Source organism: Homarus americanus, unplaced genomic scaffold, assembly GCF_018991925.1.
Source record: "Homarus americanus isolate GMGI-L3 unplaced genomic scaffold, GMGI_Hamer_2.0 scaffold57980, whole genome shotgun sequence".
Lineage (NCBI taxonomy): Eukaryota > Metazoa > Arthropoda > Malacostraca > Decapoda > Nephropidae > Homarus > Homarus americanus.
In genome coordinates, this window is record NW_024716703.1 from 12274207 (window position 1) to 12292799 (window position 18593).

Here is an 18593-nt window from a genome sequence, read left to right on the forward strand (position 1 = left end):
GCTTGACATCACTACATCAACACTGAAACACTGACATCACTACCACACTGAAACAAACTAACATCCCTACATCAACACTGAAACACACTGGCATCACTACAACACTGAAACACACTTTGACATCCCTATATAAACACTGAAACACTTTGACATCACTATATCAACACTGAAACACTGACATCAATTACAACACTGAAACACACTAGCATCACTACATCAACACTGAAACACACCTGACATCACTACGTCAACACTGAAACACACTGACATCACTACAACACTGAAACACACTTTGACATCCCTATATCGACACTGAAACACTTTGACATCACTATATCAACACTGAAACACTGACATCACTACAACACTGAAACACACTAGCATCACACTGACATCACTGCATCATCACGGAAACACACTGACATCACTACATCAACAGTGGAGCACTGACATCACTACAACACTGAAAGAAACCTGACTCCATCACTTCATCAACACTGAAACACTTACATCACTACATCAACACTGAAACACACTGACATCACTGCATCAACACTCAAACATACTGACATCACTACATAAACTCTGAAGCACACTGACATCACTGCATCAACACTCAAACATACTGACATCACTACATCAACACTCAAACACACTGACATCACTACATCAACACTGAAACACTGACATCACTACAACACTGAAACACACTGACATCACTACATCAACACTGAAACACTGACATCACTACAACACCGAATCACACTTGACATCACTCCATCAAAACTGAAACACTGACATCACTACATCAACACTGAAGCACACTGACATCACTACATCAACACTGAAACACACTGACATCACTACATCAACACTGAAACACACTTGACATCACTACATCAACACTGAAACACTGACATCACTACAACACTGAAACACACTGACATCACTACATGAACACTGAGACACACCTGACATCACTACATCAACACTGAAAAACTCTGACATCACTATATCAACACTGAAACACTGACATCACTACAAAACTGAAACACACTTGACAACACTACAACAACACTGAAACACACTTGACATCACTACAGCAACACTGAAACACGCTTGACATCCCTACATCAACACTGAAACACACTGGCATCACTACAACACTGAAACACACTTTGACATCCCTATATAAACACTGAAACACTTTGACATCACTATATCAACACTGAAACACTGACATCAATTACAACACTGAAACACACTAGCATCACTACATCAACACTGAAACACACCTGACATCACTACGTCAACACTGAAACACACTGACATCACTACAACACTGAAACACACTTTGACATCCCTATATCGACACTGAAACACTTTGACATCACTATATCAACACTGAAACACTGACATCACTACAACACTGAAACACACTAGCATCACACTGACATCACTGCATCATCACGGAAACACACTGACATCACTACATCAACACTGGAACACTGACATCACTACAACACTGAAAGAAACCTGACTCCATCACTTCATCAACACTGAAACACTTACATCACTACAATACTGAAACACACTGACATCACTACATCAACACTGGAACACTGACATCACTACAACACTGAAAGAAACCTGACTCCATCACTTCATCAACACTGAAACACTTACATCACTACAATACTGAAACACACTGACATCACTACATCAACACTGGAAACACACTGACATCACTACATCAACACTGAAACACACTGACATCACTACATCAACACTCAAACACACTGACATCACTACATCAACACTGAAACACTGACATCACTACAACACTGAAAACACACTGACATCACTACATCAACACTGAAACACTGACATCACTACAACACCGAATCACACTTGACATCACTCCATCAAAACTGAAACACTGACATCACTACATCAACACTGAAGCACACTGACATCACTACATCAACACTGAAACACACTGACATCACTACATCAACACTGAAACACACTTGACATCACTACATCAACACTGAAACACTGACATCACTACAACACTGAAACATTGACATCACTAAAACACTGAAACATTAACATCATTACACGAACACTGAAACACACTGACATCACTACATCAGCATTGACATCAATATATCAACACCAACATCACTACATCAACACTGACAGCATCATTTACATCACTACTTCAGCATTGAGATCACTTCATTAACATTGACATCACTATATTAACACTTACACCACTACATCAACATTTACTTCACTACATCGACATTAACATCACTACATTAACATTGACATCACTACATTAACATTGACATCACTACATTAACATTGACATCACTACATTAACCATGACATCAACACTTACACCAGTACATCAACATTAACATCACTATATTAACATTAACATCACTACATTAACATTAGTTTCACTACATCATCATTAACATCACTACATCAACATTAGCATCAGTACATTAACATTAACATGACTACATTAACATTGTCATCACTACATCAACATTAACATCACTACATCAATATTAACATCACTACATCAACATTAACATCACATCAACATTAACATCACTACATCAACATTAATATCACGTCAACATTAACATCACTACATCAACATTAACATCACTACTTCAACATTAACATCAGAACAACATTAACATCACTACATTATCATTAACTTCACTACATCAACATTAACATCACATCAACATTAACATCACTACATCAACATTAACATCACATCAACATTAACATCACATCAACATTAACATCACTATATCAACATTAACATCACTACATCAACATTAGCATCACTACATCAACAATAACATCACATCAATATTAACATCACTACATCAACATTAACATCACTACATCAACATTAACATCACATCAACATTAACATCACATCAACATTAACATCACTACATCAACATTAACATCACTACATCAACATTAACATCACATCAACATTAACATCACTACATCAACATTAACATCACATCAACATTAACATCACTACATCAACATTAACATCACATCAACATTAACACCCCTACATCAACATTACCATCACTACATTAACATTACCATCACTACATTAACATTACCATCACTACATCAACATTAACATCACATCAACATTAACATCACTACATCAACATTAACATCACATCAACACATCACATCACATAACATCACATCAACATTAACATCACTACATCAACATTAACATCACATCAACATTAACATCACTACATCAACATTAACATCACATCAACATTAACATCACTACATCAACATTAACATCACATCAACAATAACATCACATCAACATTAACATCACTACATCAACATTAACATCACATCAACATTAACATCACTATATCAACATTAACATCACTACATCAACATTAACATCACTACATCAACAATAACATCACTACATCAACATTAACATCACTACATCAACAATAACATGACTTCAACATTAACATCACTACATCAACATTAACATCACATCAACAATAACATCACATCAACATTAACATCACTACATCAACATCAACATTAACATCACTATATCAACATCAACATCACTACATCAACATTAACATCACTATATCAACATTAACATCACTACATCAACATTAACATCACATCAATATTAACATCACTATATCAACATTAACATCACTACATCAACAATATAAACATAGTTACCCGAAATCAAACACAGATTTCGATATAGAATAGAATTTCAATAATAGAATGTTAAACACAATGTTACCAGACACAAAAGCAGTTTAATAGCAACCTTTCAAAAGCCTTTTAATCGCAAATGAAGACATAAAGGACAAATATAACGGGGGAATTGAAGTGGGGCCTCTTATCGTCCTGTTTGGTAGGGTAACTCAAATAGAACCATGAGTATTGATGGTGGGGGGTAATGGTGGGAGGGTGATAAAAGCGGAAGATGAGGTCATAGTGGGTAATAACGAGAGGGATAAGAGTGATGGTGATGAGTGGTGAGGGGAAAGGTGGAGAGGGGGATAATGGTGGTTGGGGGGGTGGTGAAGTTGATTATGTTGGTGGTCGGCACATTGGGAGGGCGGTAGAAAGGAAGGATGCGTGGCATGGAAACAAAGGAAAGAAGGAAGAAAAGGAAGGAAGGTAGGATGAAAACAATACAAAGATGGATGGAATTAATGGATATTTAGTTAGTTTGATCTAGGACACCCAACATGGCCACGAAATGCTTGTTTTCAAAAAAGTCCTTATGCTAGCTGGTGTTCTTAAGACCAAATGGTCACCCATCCAAGTACAAATCAGACCCAACGTTGCCTAACTTAGCTGATCGGACAAGAATCGGTGTATCAAACGTGGTACTAATTCCGGAGAAAGGAATGGGGGAGAGGAAAGAAGGAAGGAAATACGAAATGGAAGGATGAAAAGGAAGGGGTGGTGTGTTTTGTGTGCGTGTTCTATAAGTATGTTTGTATGTGTTTGAGGGAGAGGGTGTTTGGAGGTGTTTGTATGTTTAGAAATGTTCTTGCAGGTTATTGTGTGTTTGTGTGTCTAGAGGGGAGGTATCTGTATATTTTTTGCGTGTGCTTGTGTGTCTTTGAAGGGGGAGGTGTGTGTGTGTGTGTGTGTGTGTCTAAAAAGCTGTCAGACGTATACAATGAGATGTTTTTTCCACTAATTCAGAGAACCACTAAAGTTTTTATTCATGAAAAATGTGTCATTCATATTCAGCCCATCACGTCAGTCCTCAGATAACATTAACCTCTCCTCCTATTCCCGTCATTTTCATTTCCGAGGAATTTTTCCAACTCCTGGAAATCAAAAGCAACCCTTTGTGCTAGTCAGGACATAACGGGAAAACTGGCCATTTAGCTTTCACATTTTTTCCTATTTTCACTGATTGAGCACCGGCGGGTAATATAAACAGGTTATAGGACAAAAAGCGAGCTATTTTAACTTTACCCAAAGTAATCTAGATCAATGTTGATTTATCCGAACTTAGCAGTGATGAGAACATAAGGAAAGTTGAATTGTGAATTTTATCCGCTTTACTATTTTAGTGGTGAGATTTTCTGTTGTAGGATTTTGTCCAGTGAAAAATTATCTAGGGAGATTTTGTCGAGGTGTTTTACCCACAAATTGATAGGCGTGTCTCCTGTGACGCTGGGTATCAACACCCGTTCTAGTTCGCCACCCAGGCTTACTGACTGTAAACACCGCCTGACGTCCAGCCTCTGCCATTTTAAAAATAAAGTCTTCCGCAAACAAACTTGCATCCCGGGAGGTGTTTAAAGAAAATCACACTAAAATCTGAGAGGGACGTCACCTTGGCGAGAAAACAAACACGCGCCAGAAGGAAAAGCCCCTTTGTTTACACAAGTTTCGCGCGCTTTTCGGCTCAGCGGGACCAAACAGCGCTACAAGCTTCTCGGCGGACACGTGAGGTTAAATATTGAATGTTGACATTTCCGCCTTCAGGAAACATCCGTAGCTTCAGATCCAAAGATCCATTTTAATGTGTTTGTAAATCTAAGCAAAGAAATATTTTCCAGGACTGATAACTATGTGTTGGTCGCCTGGCAGTGTCGGTGTTCAGTTGTATTGTTAGTAAATATATCGTACATTGCGACACTTACAGGTGGTTCTCATAAATCACACTTTATCCTTGATAAACTCTCTTTTCAGCCTTGTTTATATAGCTGATGATGGTACAGTAGACAGGACTAGTGCTACTGCAAAGCCTCACGTTTACTTTTCACCTCAGGTGATTCACAGTTTGTAGAATAACAGCGTCAATATCACACTAGTTTGGCCTCACACGAAAACCAACTACCCGATATGCAGAATTTGTCGGTGTACTGCATGTATGTGTGGTGTTTAACTCAAGCTGCTGCCTTGCAGGATAACTCTACTGTCCAGTTGTGGAGGGGCAGTCCAGCCAACTTAACGAATTATAAACACGTAGAGTAAGGCCAGGCCACGACCCCCCGAGTGTCGCAGCGTGCCATTACGGCTACTCCATATTTTATTGCCAACCACAGGAGATTAGCGACTGAGAAACTTATCGTGGGGGTGTGGCGAGTGACGCACCATTCCTCACCCGCCACCTCACGCATCCTCCGCCTCGCTCTTGCACCCAGATTACGATGTCTCTAGATTTTTACGGAATTAAAGCAATTCTTTTGGCCTTTTGGTGAAATGATATATAATGCTGGGAACTGAGAACTTAATGTGTTACAATACGTTGTCTAATGTATTGTGTAAGGCGGAGTTTGGTGCATTATATGGTGACTCTCTCTCTCTCTCTCTCTCTCTCTCTCTCTCTCTCTCTATTGCTGGCAAGATGGTTGGTGTCCTGTTTATATGGCCAGTGTTATTCTCTTTAGGTGGATGCTTAAATTCATACGTTTGCGACGTGTGTGTGTGTGTGTGTGTGTGTAATAATAATAATAATAATAATTAACGGTTTATTGAAAAAGTTCTGCAGCCCGAAGGCTGAAAATATACATTAAACATGAATGACTTATTACATACATTGGTAGTTTAACAAAAGCCTTCATTAGAGAAAGGTAAAGGAACATACAGTAAACATACAGATTAATGTTTACAGTGGAGGTCACGTAGATCATGTGCACTGAGGTGTTGAACAGCAGACATGTAGTGTAGCAACTCCCTCACAGATGGTGTTATGAGGGCCCCAGAAGGACGGCGCATAAGCCCACTGGCATGTGGACACGTCCTGGCGCCTACCAACCATTGCCCCGCTGCCTTGCAGATTAACCGTGGTAGGTATAATTGCTACGGGAGTAAACCCGGAACGAAAAATATGCGGTGGCGCCCCGCTTCAGGCAGACTTACAGAGTTCCAATAAGCCCCCAACGGCGGTATAGGCGGAAGAGGTGACCACAGTGGAAACCCAACGACTACACCGGTGGACGAATGCAATGCCTGATGGACAGGCTACTAAGGCGAAGCCCAATAAACTGGGCTATCGGCAGTCCATTGCAACTTTCCCTCTCCCCAGTCGTTGCAACACTTGCACCACTGGATCAGGAAAGAGGAGAGCCAAGATGTGTGGTTGCCTCGCCATATAAATCAGCTCACGCACAGCCATCATTCAGTTCATCATACCTCTCATTATCAACAAAACCCCTATACCCCCAAAAAGCCCTATGGTGACGGACGAGTGGCGACGGGGACAGGCAGAGATGACTGCCGGGAGTCTCTAGTCGCAACTCTGCAGATGGGCCGCACAGATAAGATGGTCGTTTATGCACTGAGATCTAGGCAGCAGTGCAATCCGGTCCTGTCTGTGCGACTGAGCAGCCCTTTCGAGGAGCTGCTCTGCTCACCCCACATGGGGAGGGAGATAGAAAAGGTGCCCTAAACATAGCCTGCCTAAAAACCCAACCTGACTGGGCAACCGCACCCGGTAAGGTCATCCTTATACTGTAGAAAACACAGTCAAAATCACTGATCCAAACAAAACAAACCGTACAGCCTCTTATGGTCGCTGCATGGAATGTCAGGGCCCTTCTGGATACTGGCACAAATGAGCATCCTGAAAAAAGAACTGCCCTTGTGGCAAAAGATCTGGCTAGGTATAATATCGACAGAGCAGCCATCAATGAGTCCCAGCTCCCAGATGAGGGCCAGCCAGCTCACAGAACGGGGTCTGGCTATACCTTCTTCTGAAAGGGTAAGCCTGCTGTGGAGAGAAACCGCATTTATGGAGTTGGCTTTGCCATCCGTCAACGCATCCTACACGGGCTAACTCAAATGCCTATTGGGATCAACGAGCACCTCATGACGCTTCGAGTCCCACTGAATCACTCACATCATGCAGAGGATGACATCAAGGAGGCCGTTTACGCTGACCTTGACAGAGTGCTAATCTCTATCCCCAGAGAAGACAAGGTTGTGCTCCTTGGCGACTTCAATGCCAGAGTTGGCAGGGAACTATAGGGAGACACGGACTAGGTAAGTGTAATGCCAACGGCCTACTCCTCCTCAGCGAGTGTACTGCGCACAGCCTCACTATCACCAATACCTTGTTTCGACAAGTTCACGGGTTCGTGGCAACACCCACGATAGAAACACTGTCATCTCATTAACTACATCATTGTCAGAGAAAGAGATCGCCGAGATGTCCTCATCACCCATGCCATGCGTGGCTCAGACCACTGTGACACTGATCATCGACTTGTCAGAGCCAAGCTCTTACGTCACGTCGCCCCAAAACGGAGAAGGCAGCAAACCTCCAGAAGAGGTTTTAATAATAAGCGTCTGGAGGACACATCAGTAGCACATGCCTTCAGAAAGCAGCTCGAACATGGGCTTATAAACAACCCAACAGCAAACAACGCGAATTCCAGTGCTGAATGGGATACTCTCAACACTGTTATGACAAAAACCTGCAAACAGACCCTCGGCAAGATCAAAAGAATACACCAGGACTGGTTTCAGGAAAACGACGCGGCAATCAAAGTACTCATCGATGATAAACGTGCTGCTTTTACTGACTAGCAGAACAACCCTCAGTCTCGAACCAAAGCTGATACCTTCCGCAAGAAGAAAGCAGCAGCCCAGCGGGAACTTCTCATACTAAAGAATGACTGGCTTAAAAATAAAGCATGTGATATACAAAAAATGCAGATCAGCACAAGATGAGCGAATTTTTCAATTCCAGTAAAACATTTTATGGGCCAACCACTCGTGGCGCAGCCCCCCTCTGCTCATCTGACAGTAACTTCATATTTAAAAACGATGAAGGCCTCCTTCAGCGCCGGAAAGAGCACGACCATTCATTGCTCAACCGAAACACCGATGTGGATGTCCTGACTACCCAGCAGGTCCCTCAGCATCCAGAGCTGACCCACCTCAGCTATCCTCCATCCCTGGATGAGGTAGTTACTGCCATCAAACAGATGAAAAATAACAAAGCCTCAGAGCTTGATGGAATCCCAGCCGAGGTGTATAAGGCAGGAGGACCTCTGTTTACCAGACCGTCTCCACTCTCTCCTGGAGAATATAGGGGAAAAGGAGGAAATCCCCCCAAGCTCTTAAAGATGCTTCCATTGTCAATATTTATAAGAACAAGGGAGACCGGTCAGACTGTGGCAACTACCGTGGGATCTCGCTGCTCTCCGTAGCTGGCAAGGTTATCGCCCGAATCTTCCTAAACAGTCTCCTTACTGAGACAGAAAACTTCCTCCCAGTCGTGAACAGAAGTCCTGTCGCCCCTTGTACTGCTCCACGAACCCTGAGATTCAGACTCATGAACCAGAAGCATTTATGGGCAGAATAATGCACCAGTGTCTACTGCTTCGTGTTCATGAGTCTGAATCTCTTGGTTCGCGGAACAGCACAAGGGGCGACAGGACTTCTGTTCACGACTGTACACGCTGGAATAGCCAGTTGACGATGATGAGGTCAGTACTTCGAGTTTCACCTGAAGTGTAGGACAAACTTGACACTCCCTACAAGCTGAAGCAGTATGAGCTGAACAGCATCAAGGAGCTCTGTGATATACTCGAGCCATTTGAGTATGTGACTAATCAGATTCAGGGACAAAACATGGTGACATCTTGTCTGGTAGTTAACTGTGTTGGTGGTCTTCGGGCTGCTTTAGCTAGTCTTCATGAAGTGTATAAAAGTAAACTTGTTTCTGTACTTCAGTCCTCAAGAGAGACTCGTCTGAATAAGTTTGAGTCTATGGAGGCTTTCCAGCCAGCTGCCACCTTAGACCCACGTTACAAGCCGGACTGATGTCATGACTATGACAATGAAGTGCAAGACATTCGTGACCTTCTGACTGTGAAATACAATATGTCACGCGGTGTTGATCCTACAACAACAGACACTTCCCCTGCTGAACCACCACCGATGAAGCGGAACATGTTCTTTGCCCTGGCCAACCGGTCTTCTACACCAAGACCAACTCCATCAGAAACTGAGGTCTCACTCTACCTCAACCAGCCATGTCTACAGGAAGATGGTGATCCCCTTGGCTACTCGAAGGCCAAGCAGCCCGAGTTTCCTGTCCTCACCAGGCTTGCAGCAAAGTACCTGGCCATTCCTGCTACATCGGCTCCTGTGGAACGACTGTTCTCCATTGCTGGCAAGCTCTTCAGGCCAGAGAGGTGCAATTTTAGCGATAAAAGATTTGAGCAACTTATGATGATCAGATGCAATCCTCAGTAACTTGGACTCATTCACATTTTGTTTACTAATACAAAGAATTAAACCATTTGAACTTTTAGTTGGTAAAGAATGTGATTGGTTTGTGTGGTAGAGCATTTTTTATAAAAAATAAAGAAGTTAATTTGAAACCTCGAATCTTTATTTCTTTCCATTAGATTAGTAGATTAGAATTGATTTTTGAATTTAAAAGCATTTGAATTGAATTGAATGAAATATCGAACATAATGAATTGAATTGAATTGGAATTGATTAATTCAAATTTTATTCTGCCAATTTGGCACCAACTCTCTTTTTCATTTTCTTGGCTGCCGTCCTTACTCGTGCCAGTAACAATTTTGCCGGCGGAACTTCAGTATGCACACAACAACACCCTTGTTGCTCACACTGAACACGACCTACAGGAGATCCTAAACTCCTACGCAGATGCGTATGCACACTTCGGCCTTGAGGTGCATGTACGTAAGACTCAGATTCTCTTTCAACCTGCCCCAGGATCAGACACACCTCCCTCCATCCATCCAGCTTAACGGTACTACCCTCTCTAATGTTACTCACTTTCGGTATCTCGGCTCCCACCTGTCCACCACCGCAGACATCGACGAAGAAATTCGGCACCGGATCAGATATGCATCTCAAGCCTTTGGCGGACTCCGAAACCGTGTCTTCAGCTGTAGGGAGCTTAAATTATCTACAAAGCTGCATGTACAGTATATCGAGAAGTGGTCCTCCCCACCCTGTTATATGGCAGCGAGACATGGTTAACATACAGGAAGCACCTCATGGCACTTGAAAACTTTCACCAACTAGAATAAATGCCAATAATCTTGCTGACACCAACTGTAGGAGCATCGAGACTACCATTATCCATGAACAGCTACGCTGAACTGGCCATGTTACCCACATGGACGACAGTAGACTGCCAAAGCAGCTACTTTGCAGTCACCTAACGAATAGTAAACTTAACGCCGGCGGGCAATTGAAAAAGTATAAGGATAGTCTTAAGACAAACTTGAAAAAGTGCCAAATCGACCCCCTCACCTAGAGTCGATTACTGCACATCGTAACGCATGGAGGAGCACCACACGAGAAGGTGTCAATACTTTCGAGTTAGCCCGACTGCAAACCGAGGCAGACAAACGCCAATGTCTGAAAGACGCTGCCACCGCCCCTCCCGCACTAGATGCAGCCTTCCACATGTGCAACGAATATTGAAACTTTATTTATTAACATTAATAACATTATTATCCTTCCATGAAAAAGTTTAGTTTATATATAACAGTAGGAGTAACAGGAGAACAGATTATCTCGACTGTTACTCAACTCCAGTGTGACGAATAACTTCTGTTACCAAAATTGTCACGGTTACCTTAGACTGGTCCTAGACTGGGTCCTCTTAAGCTACGTTTTGCCAAATTTGTAACTATAGCTTCTTTGTAACAGTATAACACAGTAATGGGGAGAACATAATATCTCTACCTTTACCAACTGTATATCTATTGGGTGACTGTTTACCGTTGTATAACAACTACTTGTGAAGCTGTCATATGTGTAACAACCTTCCTGGGTTGTCACCACTTGCAACAATCACTTGTGAAGCATGTTACCATATATTCTAGACGTACTAAAATATAGATCAAATTTTGGGGGATTTTCTGTAGTGAAATCCAAAATGTTCTTTCTTAATTTTTTATAAAAGGTTTCTATGTACACTTCTAAAAAGGATTATCACCGTAACTTAATTACTGTAGCTATGAGTGTTACATGAGGACGGAGGCTAACTTATAATAGCTCTGCTAAATACGTCCGATTGATGTCAGAGTGGGAATGATCTTGAGTAGGGACCCTCGAGGGAGAACGAAAATATAGCCGACATCCTCCCTCGAGGGAAGACGAAAGCACATCAACGATGGCTCTAATAACGTCTTCCTCTCGTCAGTGTTATCAAACTACTGCCCGCAATAGGTGGCCAGAGAGCCGGTTACTTAATCTTTAGCTCAGCACCAAGTGCTCTGAACATGAACCTCATAGCTAGTGGAAAGTTACAGGGGGTGATAGTTATACAGGTCTAGTGTAATTAACCCACATTTATATAAACACTTCTGCCTATAAGACAGGGGCTAATAACATGTGGACGACCCTGCGGGTCCCGTATCGGTCTCTTTAGTCTCCTCAAAACTCACCAACCTAGGTGGCATCCCTAATAACTCATACCATTGTATCATAGCTGGATGATCGTCATATTCGATTCTGAGTGACAGCAAAGTAGTAGTAGTGGTAGTAGTAGTAGTAGTGTGTGTGTGTGTGTGTGTGTGTGTCAGAAGGTAGAATGTTTAAAAAATAAATAAGTCTCCTGGAAGTGCACCAGTCAGCAGCGTATGAGGGAGTTGGTTCCATCATAGCCTTCACAAAGGTCAATCTGAACTGCCACAACACACACACACACACACATACACACACACTCTCTCTCTCTCTCTCTCTCTCTCTCTCTCTCTCTCTCACTAACATTGGTTTGGAGGGGTCAGAGCTATTATCAGTAATATGACCAAAGTGTCATCAAACACACTACTGCTTCTCCTAAACTCCATTATGGTAGAGAACAGTAAACATATTATACAACATTACACAAAGATCAGTCCTGTGTCATGAAGTACACGGAAGTAATGTTTTTTTTTTCTTTTTTTACGGGGATTAGCCCACCCAGGCACAGGTCACTGACCCACATCGGGGCCTGGGGGCGAAAATGTAAAAATAATAATAACATTAATATTAATATTTCCATAGTAAATACATTTTTTAATAAAAAATAAAAAAATATAAATAAAATAATAATAACAACAACACTGAAAATAATAATAATAATAATAATAATAATAATAATAATAATAATAATAATAATAATAATAATAATAATAATAATAATAAAGAACATTAAAGAAATACAAAATGAAAAAAGGTCAATAGTGAGAAACGATATATGTACGTTATGTTGTCACAGTAAGAGAAACAATTGAGACAATTGTGTGTAAATGAGGCAGAAAGTCAGATCAGGAACCTGGCAGGTTAGGTTAGGTGAGGTTAGGTTAGGTTAGGTTTGTTTTATTTTATTTCTCTGCCTATACATTATTATGTAAGATATGATAAGACAGTGAATACAGCTGGAAGAACTTACGAGTATTTATAGAATAATCCTTATGGGTCCTGGTGGGTAGGTTTGGTTAGGTCGTAAGGTTTGTCAGGTGACTTAAGATAGGTTAGGTTAGGTTACGTTGGGTGAGGTGAGTTAAGTTAGTTTTGCCAGGTGAGTTAAGTTAGCTTTGCCATGTGAGTTAGGTTAAATTTGTTAGGAGAGTTAGGTTAGATTTGTTAAGTGAGTTAAGTTAGATTAACATAGTTAGGATAGGCTAGGATATGGTTAGTTAAGTTTGTTTTATAACGGCAGGGTATCATCCTATTACTTAATGTTCTCGTGTCATAACTTTAGCCTTTGATAGATAATTCGTCTAAAGGTCAGGGTTACGACACACACACACACACACACACACACACACACACACATACACACACACACACGGTACCAGTGAAACGCCACGTACAGTACCTGCTGGTAGATGAGGTCTATTACATTATTGTATATACAGAAGCCACTAAAATAAATACGTGTCATGATGCGAGAAGGACTGTGTTATGCTAATGGTCCCTGGCTGAACATATTAACAGTAATATACAGAATAAAATACTAACTTTACTACTCGCTTTTTAAACTCGGGATTAAACGTAATTTTCAGTAATTTGTTCGTCTCGGTGTTGATTATTAAATAAACGAGTGAGTGTCATTATAACTTTGTAACACACACACACACACACACACACAGGCACTTAGATTATAGTTTTAATAATAGTGTTTTTCGAATTTTAGTTAGCATTAAGTGGTTATAGCAGGGTCTAACAGTAACATAATGGTGTGTGTGTGTGTGTGTGTGTGTGTGTGTGTGTGTGTGTGTGTGTGAAAGGTTATGAATGGGCAGAGGTGGGTTGGTTCCTTCCAATGTGGCTATGGGAGAAGCCCCAGACAGAAACCCAGCTTGGGCTCCGTGAGGCAGATAATGGCATATTCTTTACATCATCTGACAAACCCTGCAGTCTACTGTTCTGGGCAACACATGCTAACAGAGCTCCAGTAAGACCTCAACGAGGGAATAAGCGGCGGTGACCAACATGAGAACCCAACGTCTACACCGGCGGATGAAAGCAATGCAAGATGAACAGGCTACTAAGGTGAAGCACAACAAACTGGGCTATCGGCAGTGTTGTAGTGAAGCACAACTCACCAGTGTTGTAGTGAAGCACAACTCACCAGTGTTGTAGTGAAGCACAACTCACCAGTGTTGTAGTGAAGCACAACTCACCAGTGTTGTAGTGAACTCACCAGTGTTGTAGTGAAGCACAACTCACCAGTGTTGTAGTGAAGCACAACTCACCAGTGTTGTAGTAAAGTACAAACCTCAACTCAGTGTTGTAGTGAAGCACAACTCACCAGTGTTGTAGTGAAGCACAACTCACCAGTGTTGTAGTGAAGCACAACTCACCAGTGTTGTAGTGAAGCACAACTCACCAGTGTTGTAGTGAAGCACAACTCACCAGTGTTGTAGTAAAGTACAACTCACCAGTGTTGTAGTGAAGCACAACTCACCTGTGTAGTAGTGAAGCACAACTCACCAGTGTTGTAGTGAAGCACAACTCACCAGTGTTGTAGTGAAGCACAACTCACTAGTGTTGTAGTGAAGCACAACTCACCAGTGTTGTAGTGAAGCACAACTCACCAGTGTTGTAGTGAAGCACAACTCACCAGTGTTGTAGTGAAGCACAACTAACCAGTGTTGTAGTGAAGCACAACTAACCAGTGTTGTAGTGAAGCACAACTCACCAGTGTTGTAGTGAAGCACAACTCACCAGTGTTGTAGTGAAGCACAACTCACCAGTGTTGTAGTGTTCTAGCCACAAAGCATATGGGCCTAGACATATATTATATTGGGTAAAATAGCGAAACCCAATTGTAGTTTCTGCTTTTATTAAAAAAAAGTATTGTTTATATCATTCCTGAGTGTAGATCAACCGTAACTTCCGCTATTTATGAGTGTGAAGGGAGAGGACGGCGGCTATGTAAATAGACCGTTTAATACGTCCGTTCTATGTAAGATTATGAGTGTGTCTGCCGTGGGTGCCGGCTTATTCCGAGCTGACCCATGTGCTGACATATAGTCAAATGGGCCGCACCCCAAGGAGGCTACCATTCACGTGATATGAGCATGACAAGTCATGGCAAGTGGAAAGTTACAGGGGATGAATCAGTATGTAAATCAAATGTAATGAACCCATTTATATAATACTTCTGTTGATGAGACAGGGGCCATTACAGTAGTGAAGTACAACTCACCAAGTGTTGTAGTGAAGCACAACTCACCATTGTTGTAGTGAAGCACAACTCACCAGTGTTGTAGTGAAGCACAACTAACCAGTGTTGCAGTGAAGCACAACTCACCAGTGTTGTAGTGAAGCACAACTCACCAGTGTTGTAGTGAAGCACAACTCACCAGTGTTGTAGTGAAGCACAACTCACCAGTGTTGTAGTGAAGCACAACTCACCAGTGTTGTAGTGAAGTAAGTAACTCACCAGTGTTGTAGTGAAGCACAACTCACCAGTGTTGTAGTGAAGCACAACTCACCAGTGTTGTAGTGAAGCACAACTCACCAGTGTTGTAGTGAAGCACAACTCACCAGTGTTGTAGTGAAGCACAACTCACCAGTGTTGTAGTGAAGCACAATTAACCAGTGTTGTAGTGAAGCACAACTCACCAGTGTTGTAGTGAAGCACAACTCACCAGTGTTGTAGTGAAGCACAACTCACCAGTGTTGTAGTGAAGCAGAACTCACCAGTGTTGTAGTGAAGCAGAACTCACCAGTGTTGTAGTGAAACACAACTCACCAGTGTTGTAGTGAAGCACAACTCACCAGTGTTGTAGTGAAGCACAACTCACCAGTGTTGTAGTGAAGCACAACTCACCAGTGTTGTAGTGAAGCACAACTCACCAGTGTTGTAGTGAAGCACAACTAACCAGTGTTGTAGTGAAGCAGAACTCACCAGTGTTGTAGTGAAGCAGAACTCACCAGTGTGTAGTGAAACACAACTCACCAGTGTTGTAGTGAAGCACAACTCACCAGTGTTGTAGTGAAGCACAACTCACCAGTGTTGTAGTGAAGCACAACTCACCAGTGTTGTAATGAAGCACAACTCACCAGTGTTGTAGTGAAGCACAACTCACCAGTGTCGTAGTGAAGCACAACTCACCAGTGTTGTAGTGAAGCACAACTCACCAGTGTTGTAGTGAAGCACAACTCACCAGTGTTGTAGTGAAGCACAACTCACCAGTGTTGTAGTGAAGCACAACTCACCAGTGCTGTGTTGTGGTGGAGCAGAACATGTCTAGGTCTACTACCTTACATGTTTGATAGCTGACTCAACATATTCTTACAGATTCGTCCACACCTCTATATTGAACTCTCCTCTACAACCATCTATGAACCAACCGCCGACGGCACACACAGGTAACATAACCTGCCAGATGCATGTGCTGATAAACCTGTATAACAAGTGGTCAATATAATGATGGAGCCGCAGGTAAACGCCTTTATGAAATGCTGATTCTGACATTTAAATTACACGGGATTTAAATTTATTAAAATTTGTGTTCATATTATTTATCTAAAATTACCAAAACTACCCATCTTTAATTTAGTCTAATGTTATTTAATATTCTATAATTTTCACTGATTTTGTTTGTAATTGATTCATATCACATTATAAGAGCAATTATTATTTCGCTTTAACGGCAAGTAGTAGGCAGCTATCAAACAGGGAGGTACTACCGCCTGGGAGGATATTGGAAGCATAATGTGTTGTTTAATGGTAGACCCTGCTGCCATATGGCATCACGAAAATTGTGACCAAGTCCCAGTTTGCTGATCTGATTTTCTGCCACACAATTTCAGGGTCTCAATTGTTTCTCTTACTTTGAGAACACAACATACATATATCGTTTCTCACTCTTGATCGTTTTTTATTTTATTTTTTTATTTCTTTATTATTATTATTATTATTTTTATTATTATTAATATCAGTGTTGTTGTTAATATTATTATTGTTATTATTATTTTTTATTATAAATTTTATTTACTATGAACTAAGTATCATTATTATCATTGTTATTATTATTAAATTTTCTCCCCCAGACCCTGATGTGGGTCAGTGACCTGTGCCAGGGTGGGCTAATCCCGTAAAAAAAATATATACAGTATATATTATAAAAAATAAAATAAAATAAATAAAAATTCAACCTACAGGTATTGTTTAACTTCTTCACTACGGTGGACGCCAGACGATTATATTCGGGTTAAGCGACCCCGTACACAAGTGGTTAGTAGACTATCTTCCCTAATTGTATAAGTTAACGACACGGGTTTCCCTTTTTCTTCCGCCTTTCGTTCATAAAGTATGGCCTCTGGGGCCTGTGGAGCACCAACGACAACAGTGGTGCGCAGGCGTGTCTGGCAGCGGCCTGGCTTGGTGTAAACTTGCACTTGTGACCATCGTTTATCAAAATTATCTCGTTTTCATCTTCCCGTTGTGTACTGAAGTAGACTGGATAAATAGTGAAAGTGTAGTGATTCTGGCAGCGGGAGTGTAAATGTTTTTACAATGAATTGTGTAGTTTTCAGGAAGTTTTGTCTAACTTGCCGTTAGTCCTACGACAACCAAAACAATGTACATATGTCCTTGTTAATCTTAATTGAAGAACCGTTTTATGTATTCACTTCATAGTGTTCATATTCCCTGCCAACTGCCGCGGGAACCTCAACATTCCACTCACCAACTACCACGAATGACCATCTACCCAGACAAACAAGCTTCCATGGTTGTTAAGATATGTATTGTACACTGTACAGCCACGAGCAATAACCTCCTTAATATTTTCTTTAGAGACGCTAAGTGATCAAGAGTGTGAGAATTCCAGCCTCAAAATTTTTGCGAGAAAAAGGGGAAATATGATAAAGAAGAGACACACCTGGCGTCCCCATCTACCTCGTATTGACACATTCAAGGAAGCTACGACACATTAACGCTCGCCCGTCTTCTACCTGCAGTGGCACGCTCTTTAGGTACGACTTCAAAAGACTTGCTGGAGTCTGTGGCACTGAAGGAAGCTCTGAGGAAGCCAGAGTGAGATGGTTGGGTCATGTGGTAAGGA

At 41.4% G+C, this 18593-nt stretch overlaps 1 protein-coding gene across 1 annotated transcript; it reads left to right on the top strand.

Moving 5' to 3' along the window:
- Window positions 1–9915: 9915 nt before the first annotated feature.
- LOC121858385 (zinc finger BED domain-containing protein 4-like) lies at window positions 9916–10290 on the top strand. The gene has a single exon (XM_042354828.1). The coding sequence runs from the start codon at window positions 9916–9918 to the stop codon at window positions 10288–10290; it is 375 nt and encodes a 124-aa protein (XP_042210762.1).
- Window positions 10291–18593: the final 8303 nt, after the last annotated feature.